Source organism: Scomber japonicus, chromosome 1 (genome assembly GCF_027409825.1).
Source record: "Scomber japonicus isolate fScoJap1 chromosome 1, fScoJap1.pri, whole genome shotgun sequence".
Taxonomy (NCBI): domain Eukaryota; kingdom Metazoa; phylum Chordata; class Actinopteri; order Scombriformes; family Scombridae; genus Scomber; species Scomber japonicus.
Window position 1 is genome coordinate 11460257 of NC_070578.1, and position 22702 is coordinate 11482958.

A 22702-nucleotide genomic window follows, 5' to 3' on the forward strand; every position below is an offset into this window, starting at 1 on the left:
TCTCACATTGCAATTTAATGAGACATATGGCACAGAGATAAAAACCCAACATTCAATACAACAGATAATATACAATATAGATCATGTTGGTCATATCACTCTTCACATACAGTGCAATTTTTTGGAAATTCTCAGCCATGCAGAGATCTAGAGATGTCAATGTTTGCTTCAGATTGAAATGTCTCACTACTAGGGCTGGGTATCAGTGCTCGATACCTTTAAGGTATCAGCCAAAATAAATAGATACCAAGTAGTATTGAAACGCCATCAAACGATACCTGCCATCAATCCTTTTTGCAGAGTTAGAAAATAGGACTATTTGTATGGACTTGCTCACAGCCAATCAAAGCAAGCATTCTTTGATTTATTGCAACATGTGATTGGCCCACTGCCACAGCAACTACAACTCGTCCATGGCGGTAAATTCGCTGTGAGTTTAAGTCAGAATGCTTAGCAGTTCAGCAGCCAAGATGCCACCTCAAAGCTCTAAAGTGTGGCTACACTACACGCCTGTTACACCGGATAAAAGCAAGTGCACAAAATGTGTAATGGGTATTGAATGAAGTATTCAATTGGTATCATTATCACTTTAAGGGTACTTGGATTTGTACTGGTATCATAATTTTTTAAACAATACCCAGCACTACTCACTACTGGTTGGATTTTAATAAAATTTTATATGACATTCATGGTCCCCAAAGGATGATCCCCTGAGTTTTTCTATAGCGTTTCCATCTGGTCAAAATTTCAATTTCTCTATTTGTCACTGTGAGCTTGTTAGCGTGCTTAACTTTGCATTCTGCTCAAAGCACCACATCTGGCATGGCTGTAGACTTGTTTGGTTGTATTGAATTACATTTTATTGCACTGGAAATTAGACACTGAGAACAGTAAGGAGGAAGTGCTGACTCTCAGCCTTAATTTGAGGGTGTTTACATCACGTTGGGTCAACTGTGAAGGGACTGCAACCTGTTTAATCCAGATTTAGGGCACCAAATTAATTTTTAATTCATGCGCAAAACAACAGCAAAAAGTTTTGGAATTGATTCTACCTGTTGTTCTGTCATTTGTATTTGGAGTCTGCTGTTGTCTATTACCTGTCTCAACACCAGTGCTAATGGCAGTAATGCAGGACCAGAAGAGACTGGATAGGCTGAATAAATCTGACACAGAGTACAATAAATATGTGGAATGACAAACAGTATGTTTCAGTAGTGCACTAGAACAATCCTGTATAAACACCCATGACATATATATTCAAAGTAGGTTGCAAATGTATGGAATAAGGTCACACAGAAAGTATGGAAATATAGTAGATCGAAGAGTATGAGGAAGGCAACCTTAATCCTAACCCTTTTGAGGACCAGAATGCAATAATTGAACGTGAAGGATGCCAACTGCCATAAAACTCCAAGGAAGTAAGCAGTAATAGTCTTTGCACATCATTGCTAGAGGAATTATGTAGACCTATTTGATTTGACACAAAGAATGACAATACCATAAGCACAACGATTAGTAAATCAACATTGCGCATCTGAAGTCGTTGGGATATCATTCAGGCGGAAATCAAAGCTAATTAAATGAGGCAGCGTCATCGTGTCTCTGTCTTTTCAAATAATGACTGCTAACCACTTTAAAACTTTTCTCATAATAACCAGATCAGGATCTCGTAATTATAAGAACTCTCATAATTTTGAGATCTTTTCTCTTGAGATAGTAACTCGTCATTATGAAATAAAGAAGTCATAATTGTGAGATAAGGCCTCTGCGCTTCTGTAGGATGCTGAAATTCCTCATGACTCAGATTTGTTTATTAGCATATTAAAGGCAAGAGAGCGAATTGGATTGCCATACAGCACAAAACCACACTGATACTCCGTGGCTTACACACACACACACACACACACACACACACACACACACACACATACATTTACAGACATTCACATAGACACTGGCGCACACTTCTTGGCTGCTATCTTGACTATGAGCCAAGACAACCCAGGAGGGCCTCTGCCCTGACCTCTGGCTCTCAGCCTTCCATTCACAGACAGACCAAAGCTCACACACACACACACACACACACACACACACACACACACACACACACACACACACACACACACACGGACACAAGGACAGCAGGATGGAGGGAAAGAGTGTAGCGAAGAAGTAGGATGAGAAAAAGGAGGAGGGAGTTTCCCCTCCACTAAAAAAGTTTTGTAGAATCCAAAACAATGTTGTACTGCGGAGCTGGGGGAAGTGGGTGTATGAGGGATGAGGGGAGAGGGGATGTGGTGGTGGCGGTGGTGACGGGGTTGGGGGGGGGGGGGTAAGAGCCACGGGGTGCATCCCACCGCCAGCTATGCCTCTCTCTCCATCGCACACGCAGACAGACACATGCAAACACACTGGAGAACCGAAGCCTTGTTAGCTTTTTAAAATAATCAGGCAGTTGGATGATGAATGATTTAACAGGTATGGAAGGAAGGAAGCTCAGGATGCCTTCCGTTTCTCCCCTCGGGGTCATGGGAAGAGTGACAGGCCGACGGAGGGGTTGAGCTCTGGGAATAAACACCATTCCCTTTCATTTCCCCGCTACTGCTTTTCCTGTCGAGAAGGCAACGCCGCAGCCCGCTAATTTGTCATCAGTGTGACTGCGAGAGGCGATGACAATCTGCGACTCTCTTTTGAGAAGGGGTTCATATCAGGATGGATACAGGTTGGCTGAGTAGACAGGAGGCGGGGGCGTTGTGTAAGTGCTGGGGACTCCTGTCTGTAAAACCAAGGGCCTAGTTTGAAGTGACCACTGACTGTAAGAGAATGACTCAAGCTAATATTTAAAACCATGTGACACATCATCAGTAGGTTTCTATATACTGAGGGTGAATTTTTTCTTCAATAAGGGAGAAAAAAGGTTTTATACTTCAGTCTTTAGTCTAGCAATACAGCCTGGAGATGTAACACTGTCCACTATAGAGTAGTACTGTATGCTACACATAATGTATATGTTTAAAGATATATTTTGGATGTAGTTCCTGTACATATGTCATCTGATCTGATCTGTGGTATTGTCACAGTGGTTAATTCTTGAGGTCCAGACAAACTCTTCTTCTCTACTGTCTTTTTACATCCATGTCTACTGATCATAATACTCACAATAGTATATATTAGGTGAGCACATGTCTTGTTGTATCACATGCGAGAACAGGAAGCAGTATAATTCCTGAGAAAAAGCAGAAGTTGAAATACAAAGGGAAGTGTAGCTGCCTTGAAAAAGACAATGAAATGCTGCCCTCTTGTGTCATTCTATTGTACTTGCAGTTAGTGGCATGATGAACAGGTGCCAAATGCCTTTACATGGCCTCTGTGCTCCAGGACCACAACTAGCGTGTATGTAAATGATTTTTTTTTTGTTTTTTGAGATAACATTCAGCACACTAACTTCAAACTCTTGACTATGGAGATATTAAAAGCTACTTGTATTGCCACACACATAAATGGAGACAATTACAACAATTATCTGATTAAGCGATTGTTCAGTCAATTGTTCAGTTGATAGAGATTTAATCAACTATTTTGATAACTGGCTACTTATTTAAGTAATTTTCTTAAAGACAGAAGACTTCTGCTGGTTGTTTCTCCCTTCTGTGACAGTACACTAAATATCTTTGGGTTTCTTATAGTTGATCAAACAAAACAATACTTTTAAAGGCATCATGTTAAGCTCTAGGACATTGAACTAGACAGTTTTCAAGTTTTATGGGCCAAATGATGATTATTTGAATATGAATGTTTAATCAATAATGAAAATAATCATTAGTTTCATTCCTACACATAAATATTACTAAAAAAATTGTTTTCCTGATTGCTGATCTCCTTGCTCCACATAGTAAATATGCTGCATGCCAGACAGATCAGATGATCACAGGACAACATTTGAAAGACTACAGCAGATACAAGGTCTGATTTTATTATTGTTGCCAACAGTGCCAATAAATGTAAAAATGTCAACTCACAATGTGCTGATGATGTTTTAAAATACAACAAAGGTCTGAGTTGCGTCTTAAAACATCTGCAGTAAACCTGATTTTGAGGGTGAGATTGACACTGAACATTGTTCTGTGACTGACAGCTGAACCTGACACTGTCTCAGTTGTGCATTTTGTTTATTATTTGAATAAAATAAATCAAATGTATCATATCGAATCAGTTTGGACTGCTTTGCTGACAGATTGATTTGTGAATCTCTTTTATTTAAATGTATTAATCCCAACCCCACATAATACAAGAGAAAAACCTACATTTTACACCTACTATAAACAGAACAATTTATTAGACATGTAGAGCAATGTTACATATTTTGAGATCAATATGAGAGTCACTCATTAAAAGAGGTTAAGAGGCTCTGATTGGACGACTGACACCTGAGTTTTATTAGCGCTGTACTGTCACTGTAATGTCGATGCCATTTAAGCGGCCCAACTTGATTTACAGAGAAACTGTTAGAGAAGAACTCTCTAGTAACATCATTATGAAAAGCAATTAAGTCCCAAAGGTGTAGACCCACTAGCACAAGCTCAAATTATTAAATGAATGATGGATCCACAGGTGATAATAAGCAAATTCCAATTAATGATTCAGTGGCTCGTTAAATTTTGATGAGAAGACCCCATGGAGTCATTAAGGAGCCTTGAGACATTAATTCACCCATTAATCTCAGTTTAAGCTATACATAAAATAATCAAGAATATTAATTTGTTATAATTACACAGTAAAACATATTCATCACATCCCAATTAGGGTCTAAAACTAAGCTGTTCACATAATGAGCTGGTGCCCACCCAACATCAACTGTGTGAACCACTGAGTGTTAGATCAAAGTTTCTCTGATTTAACCAATTCTGACAAAAGGTCACCAAGTGTAAAATTAACACTGACAGAAAATCTGCAGAGCACATGAGATGCATATCTACAGATGTTATAGTACTTATCCCTTATTTAGTTAGATGCCTGAAATTGCACATGTGATGATGTAGTGTTTTATGCTAATCTAAAAACGTGTATTTCATTAGTGCAGGACAGAGGTTGACAGCTGGGCAGTGATGATTCAGTGTACCAGGGAAGGTTTACAGGTGCAGTGAAGACCAAATTCTGTATGGTGTAAATTATTTTGTTTGAAAAATGTTTTTTTAAATACACTTTCAAATGAAATAGCTACATTTATAAAACTGTTCAGTATATGAGAGATTAGTCATTTTTACCCTCATGTACTAATCCCATTATATTATGTTACTCACAGCAAAACAGTTGCCGCTAAAAACAATACACCATCATCATTTGTGTTTCTGAGACAAAAATAATAGTGATGAATTAAATGTTCAAATTATGATAATTATGAAATCAAATATTTAACACATTTTTTGTTTTATTGAAATAAAATGGTTTTCTTTCTCATCTGTTTATTAGACCTCATTTCAGCACCAGGAGCTGTCCACAGTCTCGTCTGTGTGATCAAACTTTTTCTGTCATCCTGGATAATAACTCTTCCTCTACTTCAAACCTTAAATACAATGTGCCATATTTTTTTAGTTTTCAGCCCATTCCACATACTGTATCATCTCTGTTTACTGCATACTACCCAGCTTCAAAACGTCAGCTATAAGAAAATCAGCCCACTCTTGAGCTTTGTGACAGTGCATTTGACACAAAGCTGGTTTTTAAATGTGTCACACTCTTGAGCTTTGTGACAGTGCATTTGACACAAAGCTGGTTTTTAAATGTGTCATACTATATAAAATATTGGATCATTTCCTCAGCTCATAAAGGAACATTTAAACTGCCACTTCAAAAAATCTAAATAACCACATTTGGAGACAAAAAGAGGTCTCATTTCACTGTTAGATAGCTGATAATGCACAAATCACTCAAAACCTCCAAATGAGAGGCTCCTCATACATCATTGTTGAACTTCTCAACATGTTTTGCACCTGCACCTGGACAAGACAACATTATTTCACTTAGTTTTTCCAAAAGCACAAAAAAACAACTCTTTTTTGACTTGCAACTGGTATACACAGATGTGTGCATTTTGTATACATACACATGCAGTTGTGCACTATGCATTTACACCCTTCACTTTAACCTGTTATAATTCCCAGTAGAACTACAATGCATATCACTGCAGCAAGTTAATATGTAATGTTGCTGTCGAAACCCCATATCTCTGTTTTTTTCATAAATCGATGCTATTGGTCACCCTTTGTGTCTGTCTGTAGGTTTTACAAATATTTAACCAATGAATAGTACTAAAAACAGCTTGTGACTAAATCTCATTACTCAATTGGATCCATTGGATACAATGGATTGTTTCATTTCATCCACTGAAATGTTTCCATATTAACTCTTTAGGAGCAGTGAGCAGGCACAGCACAACATACAGGGAGCAACTGCAGTTTTGAGACCAGAGCCTTTCTAGGGGTCATAATATTCTTTATAAACCTAATCACCTTGTCTTTTGCTGTGGGGGAAGATCTACTCGAAAAGAGAGATGAGAAAATGGAAACTCTACACCAAACAGATGAGAGTTAACCAAGGACCTTGTCATTATCAGGTGACAGTGATAACCATTGAGCCGCTGTGCTGCCCCAGTAAATCATAAACAAACCATTTATGACCCACAGGAAAAAAGCATGCACTGGAGAATAGAAATACTAAGATTCTGAGATATTCCACTTAAAACATTATCAGTTTTGGGTCTTCTAGTGGCTAAATAAGACAAGGTGGCATATGTATTACTGACTTAAAAACACTGTTAAACAATCCACAGCATATTTTTTGATGAATCGTATTGGCTACATACTTTAAAGCCTGGTCCTTTTCTTATCCATTGTTTACTCTAGTGATACAGTGCCAGTAGCTTTAAAAAGTCCGGCTGAGTTTACACAGCTGGCTTATTTTTGTTAGATAGGCTTATGTCACTGATATTTGCATTGTGTGAAATTCAGTCCACATCCACCAGCTCAAAGATATTCAGTTTACCATTTATCATAGAGGAATAAAGAAAACAAGAAAATATTCCTATTTTTAAAAATGACTTCATATGTTGCAGTGCAGGAAAAGGAAGTTAATCCAGATGGCATGACATATAGTTGTTGTCTATGTTGCAGTGGTCGATTTGACCTGTTTCTGATTTTAAATGTCTCTTATTTGTAAAGTAAAACAATAAAAAATTAAATAAAATAAGATGAAATAAGACAATTCTGCATTTGAGTCACACACTACTGATTTGCTGCTCTCTACATGACACTGAACCAGCTGAGATTATATCTGAGAATAGGAAAGCTTCATGAGTAAAGCCCATTGTGTGTGACAACCGAATGGACAGACAAATCAGATGATCTGTCATTTGTTCCATGACACAGAAATGAAAGAAAAACATTTATGTCACATGTCCACACACAGGCCGAACAATGTAAGGCATGGAACAACACCAGATCATTCACTGATATTGTTCATATCATGTGTATTTATCTGGTACGGCCGGAAACAGCCTCTAAACTGTCTTATTTCTTCTCGTCTTGTTTATTTGGACAGAAACATTGTGTGGTAGTAACACTGTGTGCTCTGGTCTTACTGATGCAAGTCTTAAGGCAATACGGTAGCTACCACATGGATTGTGTAGCAGACTCTTACCTGTGGAGTTGTTACTCTGAAGGATGCACCGGTGGTAGGGGTGGCAGGTCGTGGGGAGATGTTGTTCTGGGCCTGAGCCTGAGCTTGAGCCTGAGCTTGAGCCAAAGCCTGCTGAGGAACCATCACCAGCTGGCCCAGCTCCGTACGCACCAGCACCATCCCTGAGGAACCACAGGGGAGATTAATTAGAGGACATACTGTAACATCTTAGACACACTGCAGGTTCTAGTGACTATCCAAATGCACAGTTCACCTACCCTCCATATAATGCAATACAATTCAACAGCACCATCACCTACAGTCTATAACATGACTATAAAGCTGAATCGACATTTCTCTACAATAGTGTCAAAAAAACATCATTACCTTAACAAATGAGTTGTTGTATTATCATTTTTAACTTAATACACCTAAAAACTGAAAACAGAGTGTAAATTTGAGAGTTGGATGTCAAGTTTTTGTGGACTTATTACCCACTTGTACAGATACTCAAGCATCATTTTAAGAGAGTTTTGTGCTCCACAATTCAAACTGGGGGGTTAAATAGTTATAGCAAACATATGCTCCTAACAAGCGGCCAGTGAGAATTCAATGGTGTTCTTTTAAACCAGCAAATTAGTCTTGTTACAAAACAGGAAATACACAGTGGGATTTCCGCAGTGACAAAACCATTTCATTACAATGTTAAGATTGAGAGAAGAATGGAAAAAAATGTGAGAAATATTCATCTTAAAGATCATTCTAATACTGCATTAAATGGAACCACACAGAAACAATTCATTAAACAAGGCTGGATAATTAGTGGGCAACTTTCACTGGAACCTGGACCCAGAGGGGCCCCAGTAGCCCCAAGTTCACTGCATGTCAGTTGGTTTTGGTCATTTGATTAACTGCAAATTTGTTGGGGAATGTGAACCACTTAAGTACAATATCAACTAACTGGCAACTAACACAACTTAAAGTATTATCATTCAGCATAGGGGTACTGGGTACACTACACTTAAAAGATAACGCAGGAGATGTTCTATATTTTTCTTATTGTCAACAAATCTTATCTTCTGAAGCCAAGCCAGCAATGAACTCACTTGAACTTGGAGATGACAGAGTACAGTTGTGATGGACAGAGTGTAGTAGGCGGGATGGAGCATGGATTATGCTCATTACAAATAAAATTAATGATTTTAACACAGCCTCTTCTCTGTAGCCTTGGTGTAATAATACACTCTGAAAGACCCTGTTATAGAAAATAACAGACCCTCTGGATATCTTACTGTGTATTATTGCTTATGTGATTGCACTACAACAATGCTCGCAAATTGCATTTTGAAAAATAAACACACTGAGAACAGATGTAGACCTTGCTGGATATCTTAATGCACAAATGACAGTCTCCAGTTTAGGGATTTCATTGAAGCTGTGATCATGAGCAAATTACCCAGACTCTTTTCTCTCTATAAAAGGCCAGGATTGCCATTATTATAGTGCCACACTTGTAAAGTAGCCCATATCAGGTCAAGATAAAATGTTTTATTACACATTTGTTTATCTTCACAGAATTTCCATGAAGTAAAAAAAGACATGAAGTCAAAGATTAATAGCATATTCTTAAAATTGTCTTGACTGTCTAACTGAGCTTTTTATTCCACAGGTGAGATGAGTCAGAACAGCACTTAAGACAAAACAGTGGTGCAGCACACAAACCACTGTCCACACATATTACCTGCCATTGCTACTATAAGGCAGAATAGGACCTTCATGGAGGTCAGCTATCTGCCTGTGAAGCCAGCCGATTTTGGGGCGACCAAAATGCTACAACATTCTAGCTGATGACTGCACGGGAAATGTAAGATAACTGGACGACTACACAAGGCCTTTGATACACTTCATGATCTTAGAACAACGTAGTTCAATAATTATGCAGCATTACCAAAAACATTGAACATTACAAAAATATCAATGCACAAGATTTCCTGGGAACACAATGCTCCAATGAATTAAAGCAATAGTGAGCACCCAACTTAACTTACAGCAACCAGGAAACAATACAAAGACACTGTCAGTGCAGATTTGGACTGCATGGATGGCAACAGGTCTCCACTGATTAAGCTGCCTTTTCTTGGGCAGCATGACACTAGAAGTAAAAGCTATTGTATTTAAAGCATGTGCCACTTTTCAGAGAGTAACTTCACTGTATTGTTGTCTTAAAATATTTATGATGATTCTGGGCACCTTGTACAACTTTTTGTAGCTGGTACTGTATGCCAGCCATGGCATATACTCGACTGTCTTGATGCACCATGAGTGTACATTTGAAGTTGTTGATGTGGTTGCACTGACTTCAAGTTATTGCTCTTGGATATGAACTGAAACTGGGGTGACAGTCATGACAGTAGCTGCCATTTAATAGAATATATATAACTTTCAGATGCCTTCTTGAGTATGTGGTATTTTGTTAACAGTATGTGGTATATGAATACATTGGTGGTCAAATTTCAATTTGATTTCACTGGAAAGAGCACTGTCTTCTGCTGACAGCAAACTCAAGACAACATGGTGCAGTTTTTCCTGCGACAGAAAAAAGTTTGATCTCTTAAGAAAAATACTGAAGCATCAGCTAAATGACTAAAAGGAACAGATAAATTAATTTTGACACAGTTTCACTGCAAAGTTCATGGAAGTTTTATCTTATTCTTACTTTTCTTAGTTCACACTTGTGGTTTAATGATGTGTTATGGAGCTGTCAGAGATGCTTGGTGTAGATTTAATACTTTGCACCACTCAGTTGGCACATTGTAGAGCTAAAACTGCTGGGCGAAGGGTTTGATTCCCCCTGGGGCCTCCTATGCTTCACAGTACAGCTACTGTGATTAAGTGCATATATCAAGAGGTATATTTTACCTCAGGAATAGCCACCATCCTATGGCACGCACAATATGCACACAGGATAGTCACTGCAGTATACAAACAAACATAGTAGAAGAACACAATTTCACACACACAAGCTCCTCATCCTGAAGACAGTCAAACAATCACTGTACCGAACCTGTGAGCCTCAGGTAAGGTTATCATAACAGGTGTAAGCAAGCCACAACTTCTTGCTGCTCTCCTCCCCCTCCTGCAAACCTTACCCGGTGGGATGGTAAACCCAGGGGGTAGCTGAATGGTTGTCTGCTGTTGAGGTGGTCTGACAATGAGCTGTGGTGCTACAATCCTTTGAGGTGTTGTAAGTCCAGGACGGGGTTGAGACTGTGCAGAGGCGGCCACAGCAGGTGTCGGAGAGGCAGCTGTGGGCCTGACCATGCTGATAGTAGTAGTCACTGTTGTAGTTTGACCAGTTCCACATACAGTACTAGTTACCACCCCAGTAAGACCAGCAGCAGCTGTGGTCGAGCTCAGAGGCTCAGTTGTTGTTGTGGTTGTTACAGCTGCTGCTGTAGTAATTGTAGTAGTAGTAGTAGTAGTAGTAGTTGTTGGTGTGGCAACAGAAGACACAGAGGAGACAGTGTTTATTACAGAGTTGACACCACCAGACTGGCTTGACATTACAATTTTGGACTGACAATCGTCTGTTTTGGAAGCCCCAGTGTCTGTGAGCGGTTTGCTGTGGTTCCCCTGTGAGGATGAAGAGGTGATGGGTCCTATGCGAGCGCCCTGCTGGACCAAGGCCGAAACACTGGTCCCGTTTCCGTTCTGGGCTATGCTCGCTACAATGTGACTGGGGAGTCTATGCAGAGCGATAGTAGGAGTCCCCCGGTCCAGAGCAATAGCCAACCGACCTGCAGGCAGACTGGCGTTGGATAAGGTGAAAGTAGAACTGTTAATAGAGGATGTCACCGCCGGTCGAGCAGAGTTTGTTGTAGCCGCACTGGTCTCCACGGAGCTGACGGTTTCGGTCACCGCCGTGTTGCTGTTCCTCCTCGTCGTTACCGCTGCGCCGTTCAAACTCTTTATCCGAGCTGAAGCGCTCCTCCGCGGCGTGCTTATGCGTTTCCTCGATAGGTTAGCCTCCGTTGACGTCTCACCTGTGCCCGGGGCAACCTTAGCCCCCCGGCCGGCTGCGGTGCTGATGCTGGCCGGCGGGAATGCCAAAGTTGACCCCCCAGATGCAGCCAGTGTTGTGATGGATGCTCCATGTGATTGCGACCCGCTGCTGCTGCTGCTGGCGTTCACACAGGCAGAGGAGGTGTTGGAGGGCTCGCAGAGAGACGGCGTACAGCCCAGAGAAGGCGAGGTGACAGTTTTATCCGGGCTAGCGTCTTTCGAGTTGATCTCCTGGCGCATTTCAGGTTTATTCCGCCGTCCTTGTTGTTGTTGTTCCAGTGTTGTGGTGCCCACCGAAGCTGGCAGCGTTTTTCCTATATGATGGTTAGCGGGGGCCACCGAGCCAGCGCCTCCGTTTGCGTCTGTTTTACCCGCTGGGTTGCTTTGGCCGGCAAGCTGTGACTCCAATGAGCCTACGAGGTCGCTCACAGCTTTTTCATCCACCTCTGAAAAGAGCATATCTTCCAGGGGGTCGGAGGCGCCCGCCATCTCTGATCACAGATCTCTGTCTTATTTTTTTATTTTTTTTATTTTTACAGTGCGCCTGCGTGTTACTAGGCATTGTGGGAAAGAATCTGACGTCATTAGATCAGGGGGCATCCTAAAAATAAATGATATCATAATTATAATTATAATAATAATAATGATTATAATAATAATCATTATTATTATTATTATTATTATTATTATTATGATATCATTTATTTTTAGAATGCCCCCTGATCTAATGACGTCATAATAATAATAATTATTATTATTATTATTATTATCAAAATTGTGCCTTACTTTTTTTTTGTTAAAGTGCTACAGTATTAATATCATGAAGATGAAAAAGTCTTCCTGAATAGAAAGGTGTTTTTTTTAATAGGGTCAAAAATATGTGCTGCCATAGTTGCATCTTTTTTCTTCAAGTCTGATTTAATTATTTTAGTAAGTAGTAGTTGTACAAAATTAGAGAAGAGGCACCCATGACATACTTTGTAATTGCCCAAGATTTTAAGTTTTATAATTAATAATCCTACAACCTGATTATTAAAGTCTTGAAGAGTAAAGCCTATGTATAATTATATATAATATGGGGGCAAGGTAGAGATATTTGATTATGTGTAATATCGCAATATAATGAAACAGTTCAATCTCAAACCTGTGTTAAGCATCCTCTGTGATTACCTGACTAATTTGTTCCCCACAAAAGTAACTGAAAAAGTGAACTAAACTGCATGTGCAGTCCATATGTGATCATCAGTCATTATATAGTCGCTACATTACCCCTTGTAATGATTGAAAAAGTAGCAGTAAGAGGAACAAGATGGTAAATGGCAATCAGCCAATACTGATAGATGCAGCTGAAACAACTGCTGGGAAAACTTTTTCATTGGGAACTAAGTAGGGCTGGGAAATATACTGAAATTATATCAATATCGTCTTAGATTTTGGATATCGTAATATCACAATATGTCATCAGGGTTGTCTTTTCCTGGTTTTAAATGCTGCATTACAGTAAAATATGTACTTTCTGAACTTACCAGACTGTTCTAGCTGTTCTGATATTTATTTTTTACCCACTATTTCATTATATCCACATTACTGGTGATTATTTATCAAAGATTTCATTATGTAAATATTTTGTGAAAGCACCGACAATCATCTCTACAATATTGTTGTAATATCGATAATGAGGTATTTGGTCTAAAATATCGTGATATTTGATTTTGTCCATATCGCCCAGCCCTAGACCTGAGAATGAAAATGCATCCGTCAACTATTTCTATAATACATCATAAGTAAACCCTCAGCCTTATCATGCTGGTCCACATTTGCTATTTGTTGGGAATGGCTTTGGACTATTGCCACATTTTGCTCCTTATCATTTAAAATGCTTCACAGGTTTCATCCAACTAAATATTATTTGCACAAGGTCAAGAAAGACGTGGATGAGAGAAACACTGGTACATTTATAGTGGTTTTTCCAGCATATGAAACAAGTGAAGTAAATTGTCATGATTGCTGATCATGTCCACTCTCACTTGACGTCACTTTGGACAACTGTATTGTTTGATCCTTGAATATGGCAAGAAACTCTGCTCGAAGTTCTATTTAATTAATTTCCTTATTAACGTGCCCATTTTCTTTAATAAAATAAGATAAGATAAGTTGTATCTTTTATTTGTATCCCCATTGTCTGACTTAACAAGCAAAAACTGTTAAACTGTAAGCTTTTTCACTGTGTTTATTTATTTATGTGTTTATCTATTGAACTATTAGACTGAAGTTGGACAGACAAGCTGGTGTAAAGCTGCCAAAGAAATGAATGAATAAAAAGGAAGAGGACGCTGCAGCCTTCTTCCCGGCATGCTGAGCGGCGGGCGGAGCAGCAGCGTGAAGCGGCCCTGTGTGGTGTTATTAGAGAGCAGCTCAGACACGGCGCAGATTACTGATCCATGTAATACACTCTTAAAACTACAACTCTGGAAAAATAACACACCTGATTTCTTGTTTGATAGAAAAAAACACATCTTGCTGAATTATTCTTAAAACCAAGAGAACAAACATGAGCGGAGGAGGAACACCGTACATTGGCAGCAAAATTAGCCTCATCTCCAAGGCCGAGATACGCTACGAAGGAATTTTGTACACCATTGACACTGAAAATTCGACAGTAGCTCTTGCTAAAGGTAAGTTTAATGACCAAAAAGCGGACTACAGTTCTAAAAAACGGTATAAGTCGGCTTACAGAAGTGGTACACGGTGGAAATGCTGAGTACTTTTCGTCGTAGTTAGCTACTTTAGCTAGCTCTTTTAGCTAAGTGGTGCTCTAACGCGAGTTACCGCTGTGCGTCCTTTGTTTACGTTGTGTTTGAGCTAACGATGAATACGAGCCTCTTTCTACACAGTATAAAGTGACACATGAGGGAAACTCAATGTACAGTGGCTCTCAGACATGTTATATCAAAGTTTTAAATCATGGGTTGTTAGCAAAGTTCCTTTTAGCGTGTGTTTAGTGACTCACATTTGAACTTTCTGTAGCAGTTAGCCTCCTCTGACACCTAAGAGTTTTACTTAAGTCACATTTATTTCTGTGCTATAAAGCTTCGCTCACACATTGTTTGCAGGAGTCAGTAGTTATCTAATACAAGTAAACAATACCAGCTAGATATATTATTCCACCTATATGTAATATAATATGTTAGTTATTTCAGAAGCCTTGGTCATTCATGACTTTGTAGAGTTCAAATATGGTACATTTGAATTCAATGAATTAAAATGACACTATATCACTTCTGTTATGGACAGTCAGCGATAAATGTGTATATATTGCTCAGTGCATCTACACTGAATCGACTCATCCCCAACAAAAAAGAAACTAACGGTATGAATTAATTTTATTTATCCTGTGAATTTTCCCAACAGTTCGCTCTTTTGGCACTGAAGATCGGCCCACCGACCGGCCTATTCCACCTCGGGAGGAAGTGTTTGAGTATATCATCTTTAGAGGGAGTGATATAAAAGACCTGACAGTTTGTGAGCCACCCAAAGCCACTAGCTCCCTGCCTCAGGACCCTGCAATAGTTCAAGTAAGTCATTTAGTAAATTCTGCATATTTTCTACAAATGTTATAATAGAGCATTGGTAATATCTTTCAGGTTAATGTCTGGCCATGGCTGTGCTGATACTTGTAACAAAGCAAATATTTTTATTATGCTTGCCATGACTTTTCCCAAATGTAGTCAGAGTTTAAAAGATTTGCACACAAAAGTTAATGAGGGCAAATGTAAAGATTTGATACTGCGGATAGTTCTATCAGTATGGTATCATAGTTTTTCCTTCATCTAAATTTGGGAGTTTTGTCAATACTGTTAAAAGACTACACAATAAGCCTTTATATGAAGATAGCACAGGTGTAAATAATGCAATAAGAGATTGCTTAATTTCATGTAGTTGCTTTAGTTTCAGACTGTAAGTGTGCCAGTTTGCCAGAGACACAGCTGAATTCAGCTATCATTAATTTATGCTATTGATTACAGCTGTGCTTTTCATGCTAAAACATTTGCTATTATAAAGGTGCATTTCAGTGAATGGCTCAAGAACACACATTACATGCATAGATATTGAATGCAACATAAGCAATATGTTATGAACATAGTCAGTCACATTTCAATACACAAATTGCTCATAAAGTACATATGAATATTATGATTTTTTCATTTAACATTTTGAACAAACATTATTCCTCAATTGAGAAAATAATCAGATTGAAAACATCTCCAGCTCCACATGTCAAAATGTATTAAATTAAACGCTTTTCATTTGCAGCTGATAACATCTCTAGTAATCTTTTTTTTATTGTGCCAATAATCATGAACAGTCTTGCATCTCATTGAGACTCATTGAATGCAAGACCATGCATCTTATCATGAAATATAGCAGTAGAGATGCCGTGTAGTAAATTAAACTGATTTAGGTTTGCATGTGCAACCATGATTCTGACAGTCTTAACCACTCTGTTTAGCAGTTATGTTGTAGACGAACAATATAGCACATAATGTCTTGTGGGTAATTCATTTATTTTTGTCAGTGGTCTGGAATGAATGGGCCATAAATGTATCATCCTATGTGCAAGGACATTTGTTAAAGTACTGTTTTTGACAATCTGTGTGTCATGTTTCCGTGTCATGTTTTTTTTCAATTGACTGTGTATTTGTTTTCTAGTCATCAATTGGATCCAGCAATGCTGCTTCAGCATCATCATTCCAGTCTGCTGGATCCTATGCTCCTTTCAGCAGGGCCCCTGTTCCACCATACAGCCAGTTTGGTGTTGCACCACTTGCAGCTCAGCAGTTTGGATCTGCTGCAGTAGGTAAGTGTCTGTTTACTGTGTGGGATTACAGGAAGCACCTAAAAGGAGAGTTCTCAGAATGTCCCTCACACTAATGCAACTTGTGACACAAGTGAAGGCCACTAATCACTAAAAGAAGTTAAAACAAAGCCATCAATGTGTAGGAACACATGTCTGCAGGACCCTGGCCAATAAAAGCCTGAATTTCACACCACACTAAGTCAACATAATGTATTGCATGTTAATGTGTGATTGGCTGTGGCAGGTTAATGCAAAGATTAGAAGGCAAAGTATCAGTTTCACATCAATGTTACAGTTCTTTCTGATGACTATTTAAACAGCTGAACAGTTTTCAAACTCATTTGTTGCTCAGTGTCTCAAATCTGGAGCAGCAGCTGATTCTTGTTGATTTGAATAGAGCACAGCTGCATGTCACCATTTCAATTTCCTGCTGCACACCTGAACCCCATTATGTGTTTAACTGGGATTGGTAGATAACATTATGCAACAGGTTCCTAATATACTGTTTTGCTGAAGCTTGAATGAGCTCAAAGAGAAGGCATTTATTTATATATTTTGCTACATTGACACTGTTGTATGTCATGTAGCAGCTTTAAACATCCAGTACATTACAGACCTCAAACTACTCTGCCTCTGAGAATCATCATCAATTTCTTTTTTCTTTCTCTTCTTTTTTTTTTTTTTAGCTGGACACAGTACTCCTCAGCTGGACTCTTTAACAAAAAGTTCCACTCCTGCATCAGCTGCCCCGGCTCCACCTGCACCTGTAGGACAGAGGAGCCAGGTAGCCGCAGCGGCAGCTCAGAGACCAACCAGCACCTCCACTGGCACTGGCAGCCAGAAGCCTCCTCCAGACCTCCTGGAGCAAAGAAAAGGTAGAGAGACCTGCTGGGCTTGTCATGATTAATTTCACATTGATAAAAGTTCATCCAGAGTACTGATGTTAATGACCATTGCTGTTAAGACATGTTGAAAAATCTGAGACAATTAGGCTTTGAATATCTAAGTGTAGAAGAGTTAGCTGAGCACAAAGTCCTCCTAGAGAACTGAATACACAGTTCAACTTTGGAGTTTAGATTGTTTACACGTTGATCAAACAGAGAAAAGCTGGCTTAACCCGCACAGTTGGCATCTGTGTTGGAGAATTAACACTTTGATGATAAATTGTGTCTCTTGCTGTTCAGCTCCTGAGATTCAGAAAGTGTCACAGCCAGATCATGAACATGGTGCTGTTGAAAACCGTGACCCAAACAAGCATCAGGCTGGTAAGTAGCTTCACTTTACAACAGCTATAAACACATTTGATTCATTTCACTGAAATTATCATTGTTGTAGCTGTTAACTCGTAATGGGATATCAATTCTTCATCTTCTCAGCTGGTGCTCAGTTTATCCGCCGTGGCCGTGGAAGAGGAAACCGCAGCAGAGGCAGAGTGAATGTGCGCCGGGATGGCACCATGAAGTTTGAAGAAGACTTTGACTTTGAGACTGCCAATGCCCAGTTCCACAAAGATGAGATTGACAAAGAGCTTCAGACCAAGCTCAAACTGAAAGGTATAGGACCCAGCACAGTTTTATACACACGTTGTCCCAAATGTGAAGGTGAATCATAACTTAGATAGGTCAGGTGACAGGTGTAGTTGTTTGTTGTTGTTTTTTAAAGGGCCAGACTGTTTTTAGTGTTTTATCATACCATTATATCTGCTTGTGAAAACTCATGTAAATGAATGAATTCAGGTTTGCAGCCACAGGCCTTTCTGTGGTACAAGTAAATGTTGGCTACTGGATCATAGTGTATAATATAATTTGTTTGAGTTAATATTTTTTTGATGGTCTTTGAATCTCCTTGAATGGCAAAAAAAACAAATTAGTGGTTTGGTCTGAAAACTGTTTTGTTTTTCTAACCTAACCACAGATGACAAGACTGAAAAGGCTGTGAATGGTGAAGAAACAACTGACTCAGAACATCCAGTTACTGAGGGGACCACTGAGGAGGAAGAGGCTGTCATAAACACGTGTTACTATGACAAGACCAAGTCCTTCTTTGATAATCTGTCCTGCAATGACTCGAAGTAAGTATAATGAGAAACTTTCTCAAAATTACTTTAAATGAGTTAGTGGCATAATGCCTGAAGATGGTGCTGTTCAGTCATTTTCAAGCTAAAGCATGAGGTGACAAACATATATTGGGGGAAGATGAAATGAGAATAAATCATAGAACAGAATGGTCTTAAATTGATTAACAATCTTAAATTTTGATTTTGATTGTATTTTTTTGTATTGCCTTTACTCATAGTAAACAGATTTTTAGTCAGTTTTTCAGTTCATGAATTAGCTTGAAGATGACTGAAAAGCGCCATCTACGGGGCATTATGCCACTTACTACATGGGAAAGTAAGTCCATATTTGGATATGGTTTTTCATTATTTTGAGATGCTAAGAAATTATTTCAAAGATTCCTCCTTTTATAATGACTTACAGGATTGCTTTTCATCACATTGGTAATAATGGACCTCTACATAATTGTACTCAATTAACTGAAAGACTTTTGTTTTTATCTCTTTAAAGCAATGCGGGTGAAAGAGGATTTTCAAGGTAAGTCAGACACTTTCCTTGCTGTATTGAGGGAGGCACCACAAAATAGAAATTATGAACCATAGGCACACTAACATATTTTCTTAAATGTTGTCATATTTGGTTTATAGATTTTTTTGATTACATTTTTCAGAGCTGAAACCTATTTGGCACAATGATTCACACCAGCCTATTATTAAAATATATGCTATTTAGAGGAGATTTTTGCCTACATTAATTAAAAACCAATTCATATTGTCTAATTCTTACTTTGTACAATATCTTTAATTACTGAGATAAATTGTTGCAAAATATTAAAAAGAAGTGTGCAGTTTGCCATCTTAGCTTGTGGTGCCTCCCCATGATGTCTTGTTATTTGTTGAGTTGTTTATTATCAAAAGAGACAAATCCTGACTGGTCTGTGTCTGTGTCAGGGATCGGAGGTCAAACTGGGCAGAGGAGAGACGAATGAATTCTGAGACATTTGGCATCCCTCTGAGGCACAACCGAGGAAGAGGCGGTTTCCGTGGTCGAGGCTTCATGGGGCCTCGTGGAGGCAGAGGACGGTCATCTAGCAGAGGCTCCTTTGGACCACCTCGTGGTGCCCCGCCTGGTTTCAGAGGCGGATTCAGAGGTGGCAGAGGAGGCCGTGAATTCTCTGATTTTGAATACGTGGTAAATCTATCAGCCTTTGAAAAGTATTGTTAAAGTGTATTATGTAGAAACAGTTTGATGACTGATCTAAACCTTTGTTTTCTTCCAGAAGGACAACAAGGTGGCTGCATAGTACTGCAGCAACGGGTCCACCAACATTTGAAGCCCCTCATCATGAAAATACTCCAGTTCCAGAAAACTTGTTTGGCCTCGACATTTGACAGTAAGAATGAAGACGTGCTCTCAGTCAGCAGCAGCAGGGTTGACTGCTCGACATCAGGGAGTGCAACTCCCTCTCTCCACTTTGAGAATGATGATTTTTGTTTTGATTTTTGCCCCAGATGTTTTGTTTGATAAACAACCACCAGATGGACAAGAACTCATGTAAATACCTTGCTTTGGAGTAATTCTGTATTTTTGCATCAATCAAGTTAATTTCTTACTGAAGTTGTCTTTGATATTGAAAGCTGTATGCAGAGAGCTCACTGATACTGTGAGTAGAACACAGTTCATGTGATCAATAGCTTTATTTTTTATTTGATTTCATCTTTTTGATATTATGATGTATAGGCACCAAAATTCACTGCATTGCCTGTTGCACCGTACGTTCTCCCTGCGCAGACTTACTCAGTTAGTTTGCAATGTGTTCAGTAGTTTTACAGGGAAATTTGTTCTGTTATCATCCGTTATTTCTCAGTGTAGTAGAGATCAAAACCAGCTGAAAGAAATGTCATTTGAACTGAAAATTATAATGAATGTATGTCTAAATCATTTTCTACGTTGCGCCCCACCAAATTGTGACTTGCCAGACACTCGTTCCTAATCTTCACAAGTGTAAAATCAGTGTTCATAATTTTCATATTTTCTCCCTCCTCTTAAATGTTGCCCAGTAGATGAATTGTGTTTTCTTAACTTAATTCAAGTTCTCAGCAGGATTTATGTGTTTTACAGCATTAGCTTTAGGATTATGTGTTGACTGTAGATTTTTATGTAGGTAGCCAAACAAAGAGCAATCCCATGATTAGTTTCTGTGACAGAGGAACATTCATTAATAATACGGTCCATAGAACTTGGAAGAAAAGCATCGAATTTATTTAGTCAATATCAGCATTGAGAATTAGCTCAAACGTGGGTTGGATTTGGATTTTTAAAAAGGTCCCCTGTTGTGGTTATTTAGCGAAAATGAATATCCGGGCATTTAGTAGAGCTAAAATAATTGACAGCCAATGAGCACATATGTTTACATCATTTTAGTACCTCTACCTTTCTAGGTCAAAAACATACTGAGCCGTCTATTAAAATACTCTTTTCTTTCTTTTTGTATCATCGCCCTTTGAATTGTCGTACAGTTGTCCTATATGGGGGGAAATCCCATTGTCTACATTCAGCGGTTTCCACTGAAACTAAGAATATTCCCATGTTGTAAGGATTATGTACTGAAAAAGGACTAAATGATGTCTGAAGCATATGTTCAGTAGTAGCATTTCTGATCAGCCGTCTGACCTGTGTGTAGCTCCTCTTCTTGCATTGTTGTCAATGTTAATGTTCTCCAGAGGGAATTTCTTTTTTAAACCAATTAGAGTGAACAAAGGGACAAGAACTGGATGTGGTGTCATTGTGTTCAGGGGGAGATGGATTTTTTTTATTTTATTTTTTCCGTTTTGGTTCTGATTTGTTGGGACTTGAGGGAGTGCCTTCAGTGTGGGGAATATTTTACAGCTCTCCCTTTAACTTAAAGGTTACCTTTTGACAAAAGTATTGATAGCACTACAAGGTGAAACTAGATCCTTCTCAGTAGCTGTGGTTGTCTAGAACAAGCAGCCCAGTTGTAAATGTGCTGTTTAACTGGATATTGCACAGATCGCTGATCACTGCATGATAGCCGTAGGAACCATCACTTTATATGGGCTTTCGCAATAACCAGTGAGATTGAAATTGCAACTTTAGAGTATTACTGAATTATTAAAAACTGACCTGTTTTCATATGTTTGTTACTCCTTCCAGTCACTGGAAATTGTAAACTGGGACTTGTTTTCTTGAGAATAAGCAAAATTGAGTTTTTACATGAGATAAACAGTTGTACAATATCCACATGTCTGTTGTTTTTATTCTTGATCCACGCTGCCTCTGCACTTCACACCTCTCTGGGTCTAAACTTTAAATTATTCCTGTGTCTTTGTAATATTAGAAATGTTACTGAAATGATCTGGACACGATTGTGAATTATGGAATCATGATGTAATTTAATTTTAGGCTAGAAGACATTGCTTTAAATGTAACTAAAGATAAACATCCTTCAGTTGTTTCTAACACAAACTGAAATCAAACACTTTGACAAGACTCTTACATAATATTACATGTATGTCACTGTTCTCAGATTTAGGGAATTATTGCAATTAAATCTGTTAGTGCAAGTGAATAGAAACACTAAATCTCATTTTAATACATCCAATAAGTCAGTTCAGATACAGTGCACAGAACCTGTTGTGTTCTTTATTCATATTTTCACCTATTTCTAATTTAGCATAAGAGAAATAGTGTAGATTTTTAACAGTGGCTTGTGTATCCAAGGCTTATACATTATATCAATACTTGAACTGTCATATCATATTTTCAGTTTAGTTTTCAGTGGTGATGCAATAATAGATATAATAGATATAGTCTCTCTCTTCAAATATCATCAAATACAGTATATGACCACCTGCAGTGTGCCTCTTTTACTTAGCACAGGTGTGATTGACAACATGAACAAAGACCCGTAACCACTAGAAAATCACATTATTCACATTTAATTTTTTAAGCTCTTAACATATTTTCACCCATGTAACAAGATTGCTGGTGTGTATTGTGTCACTTTCTATACAGGTTATGTTAAATAAGC

General features: G+C 38.6%; 2 protein-coding genes across 3 annotated transcripts in view; one reads left to right on the forward strand and one right to left on the reverse strand.

Annotated features, from left to right (window-relative positions):
- The window catches only part of LOC128357939 (transcription initiation factor TFIID subunit 4-like), an 88726-nt gene extending 76501 nt beyond the window's left edge, over positions 1–12225 (reverse strand). The window contains exons 1-2 of the mRNA XM_053318367.1: positions 10824–12225; positions 7696–7856 (exon numbers count right to left, since the gene is read on the reverse strand). Coding sequence (XP_053174342.1) covers positions 7696–7856; positions 10824–12225 — 1563 coding nt within the window. The remainder of the gene's footprint in view (positions 1–7695; positions 7857–10823) is intronic.
- Positions 12226–14098: 1873 nt separating this feature from the next.
- LOC128360352 (protein LSM14 homolog A-like) lies at positions 14099–21902 on the forward strand. 2 transcript variants are annotated; one of them, XM_053320771.1, is made up of 10 exons: positions 14099–14411; positions 15148–15311; positions 16447–16594; positions 17281–17469; positions 17779–17859; positions 17971–18147; positions 18509–18665; positions 19162–19188; positions 19602–19842; positions 19931–21902. In XM_053320771.1, the coding sequence occupies exons 1-10, from the start codon at positions 14288–14290 to the stop codon at positions 19952–19954; spliced, it is 1332 nt and encodes a 443-aa protein (XP_053176746.1). In that variant the 5' UTR covers positions 14099–14287; the 3' UTR covers positions 19955–21902. The 2 variants fall into 2 exon arrangements, with proteins under 2 accessions (XP_053176746.1, XP_053176754.1); XM_053320779.1 differs by having other exon boundaries at positions 19934–21902.
- Positions 21903–22702: the final 800 nt, after the last annotated feature.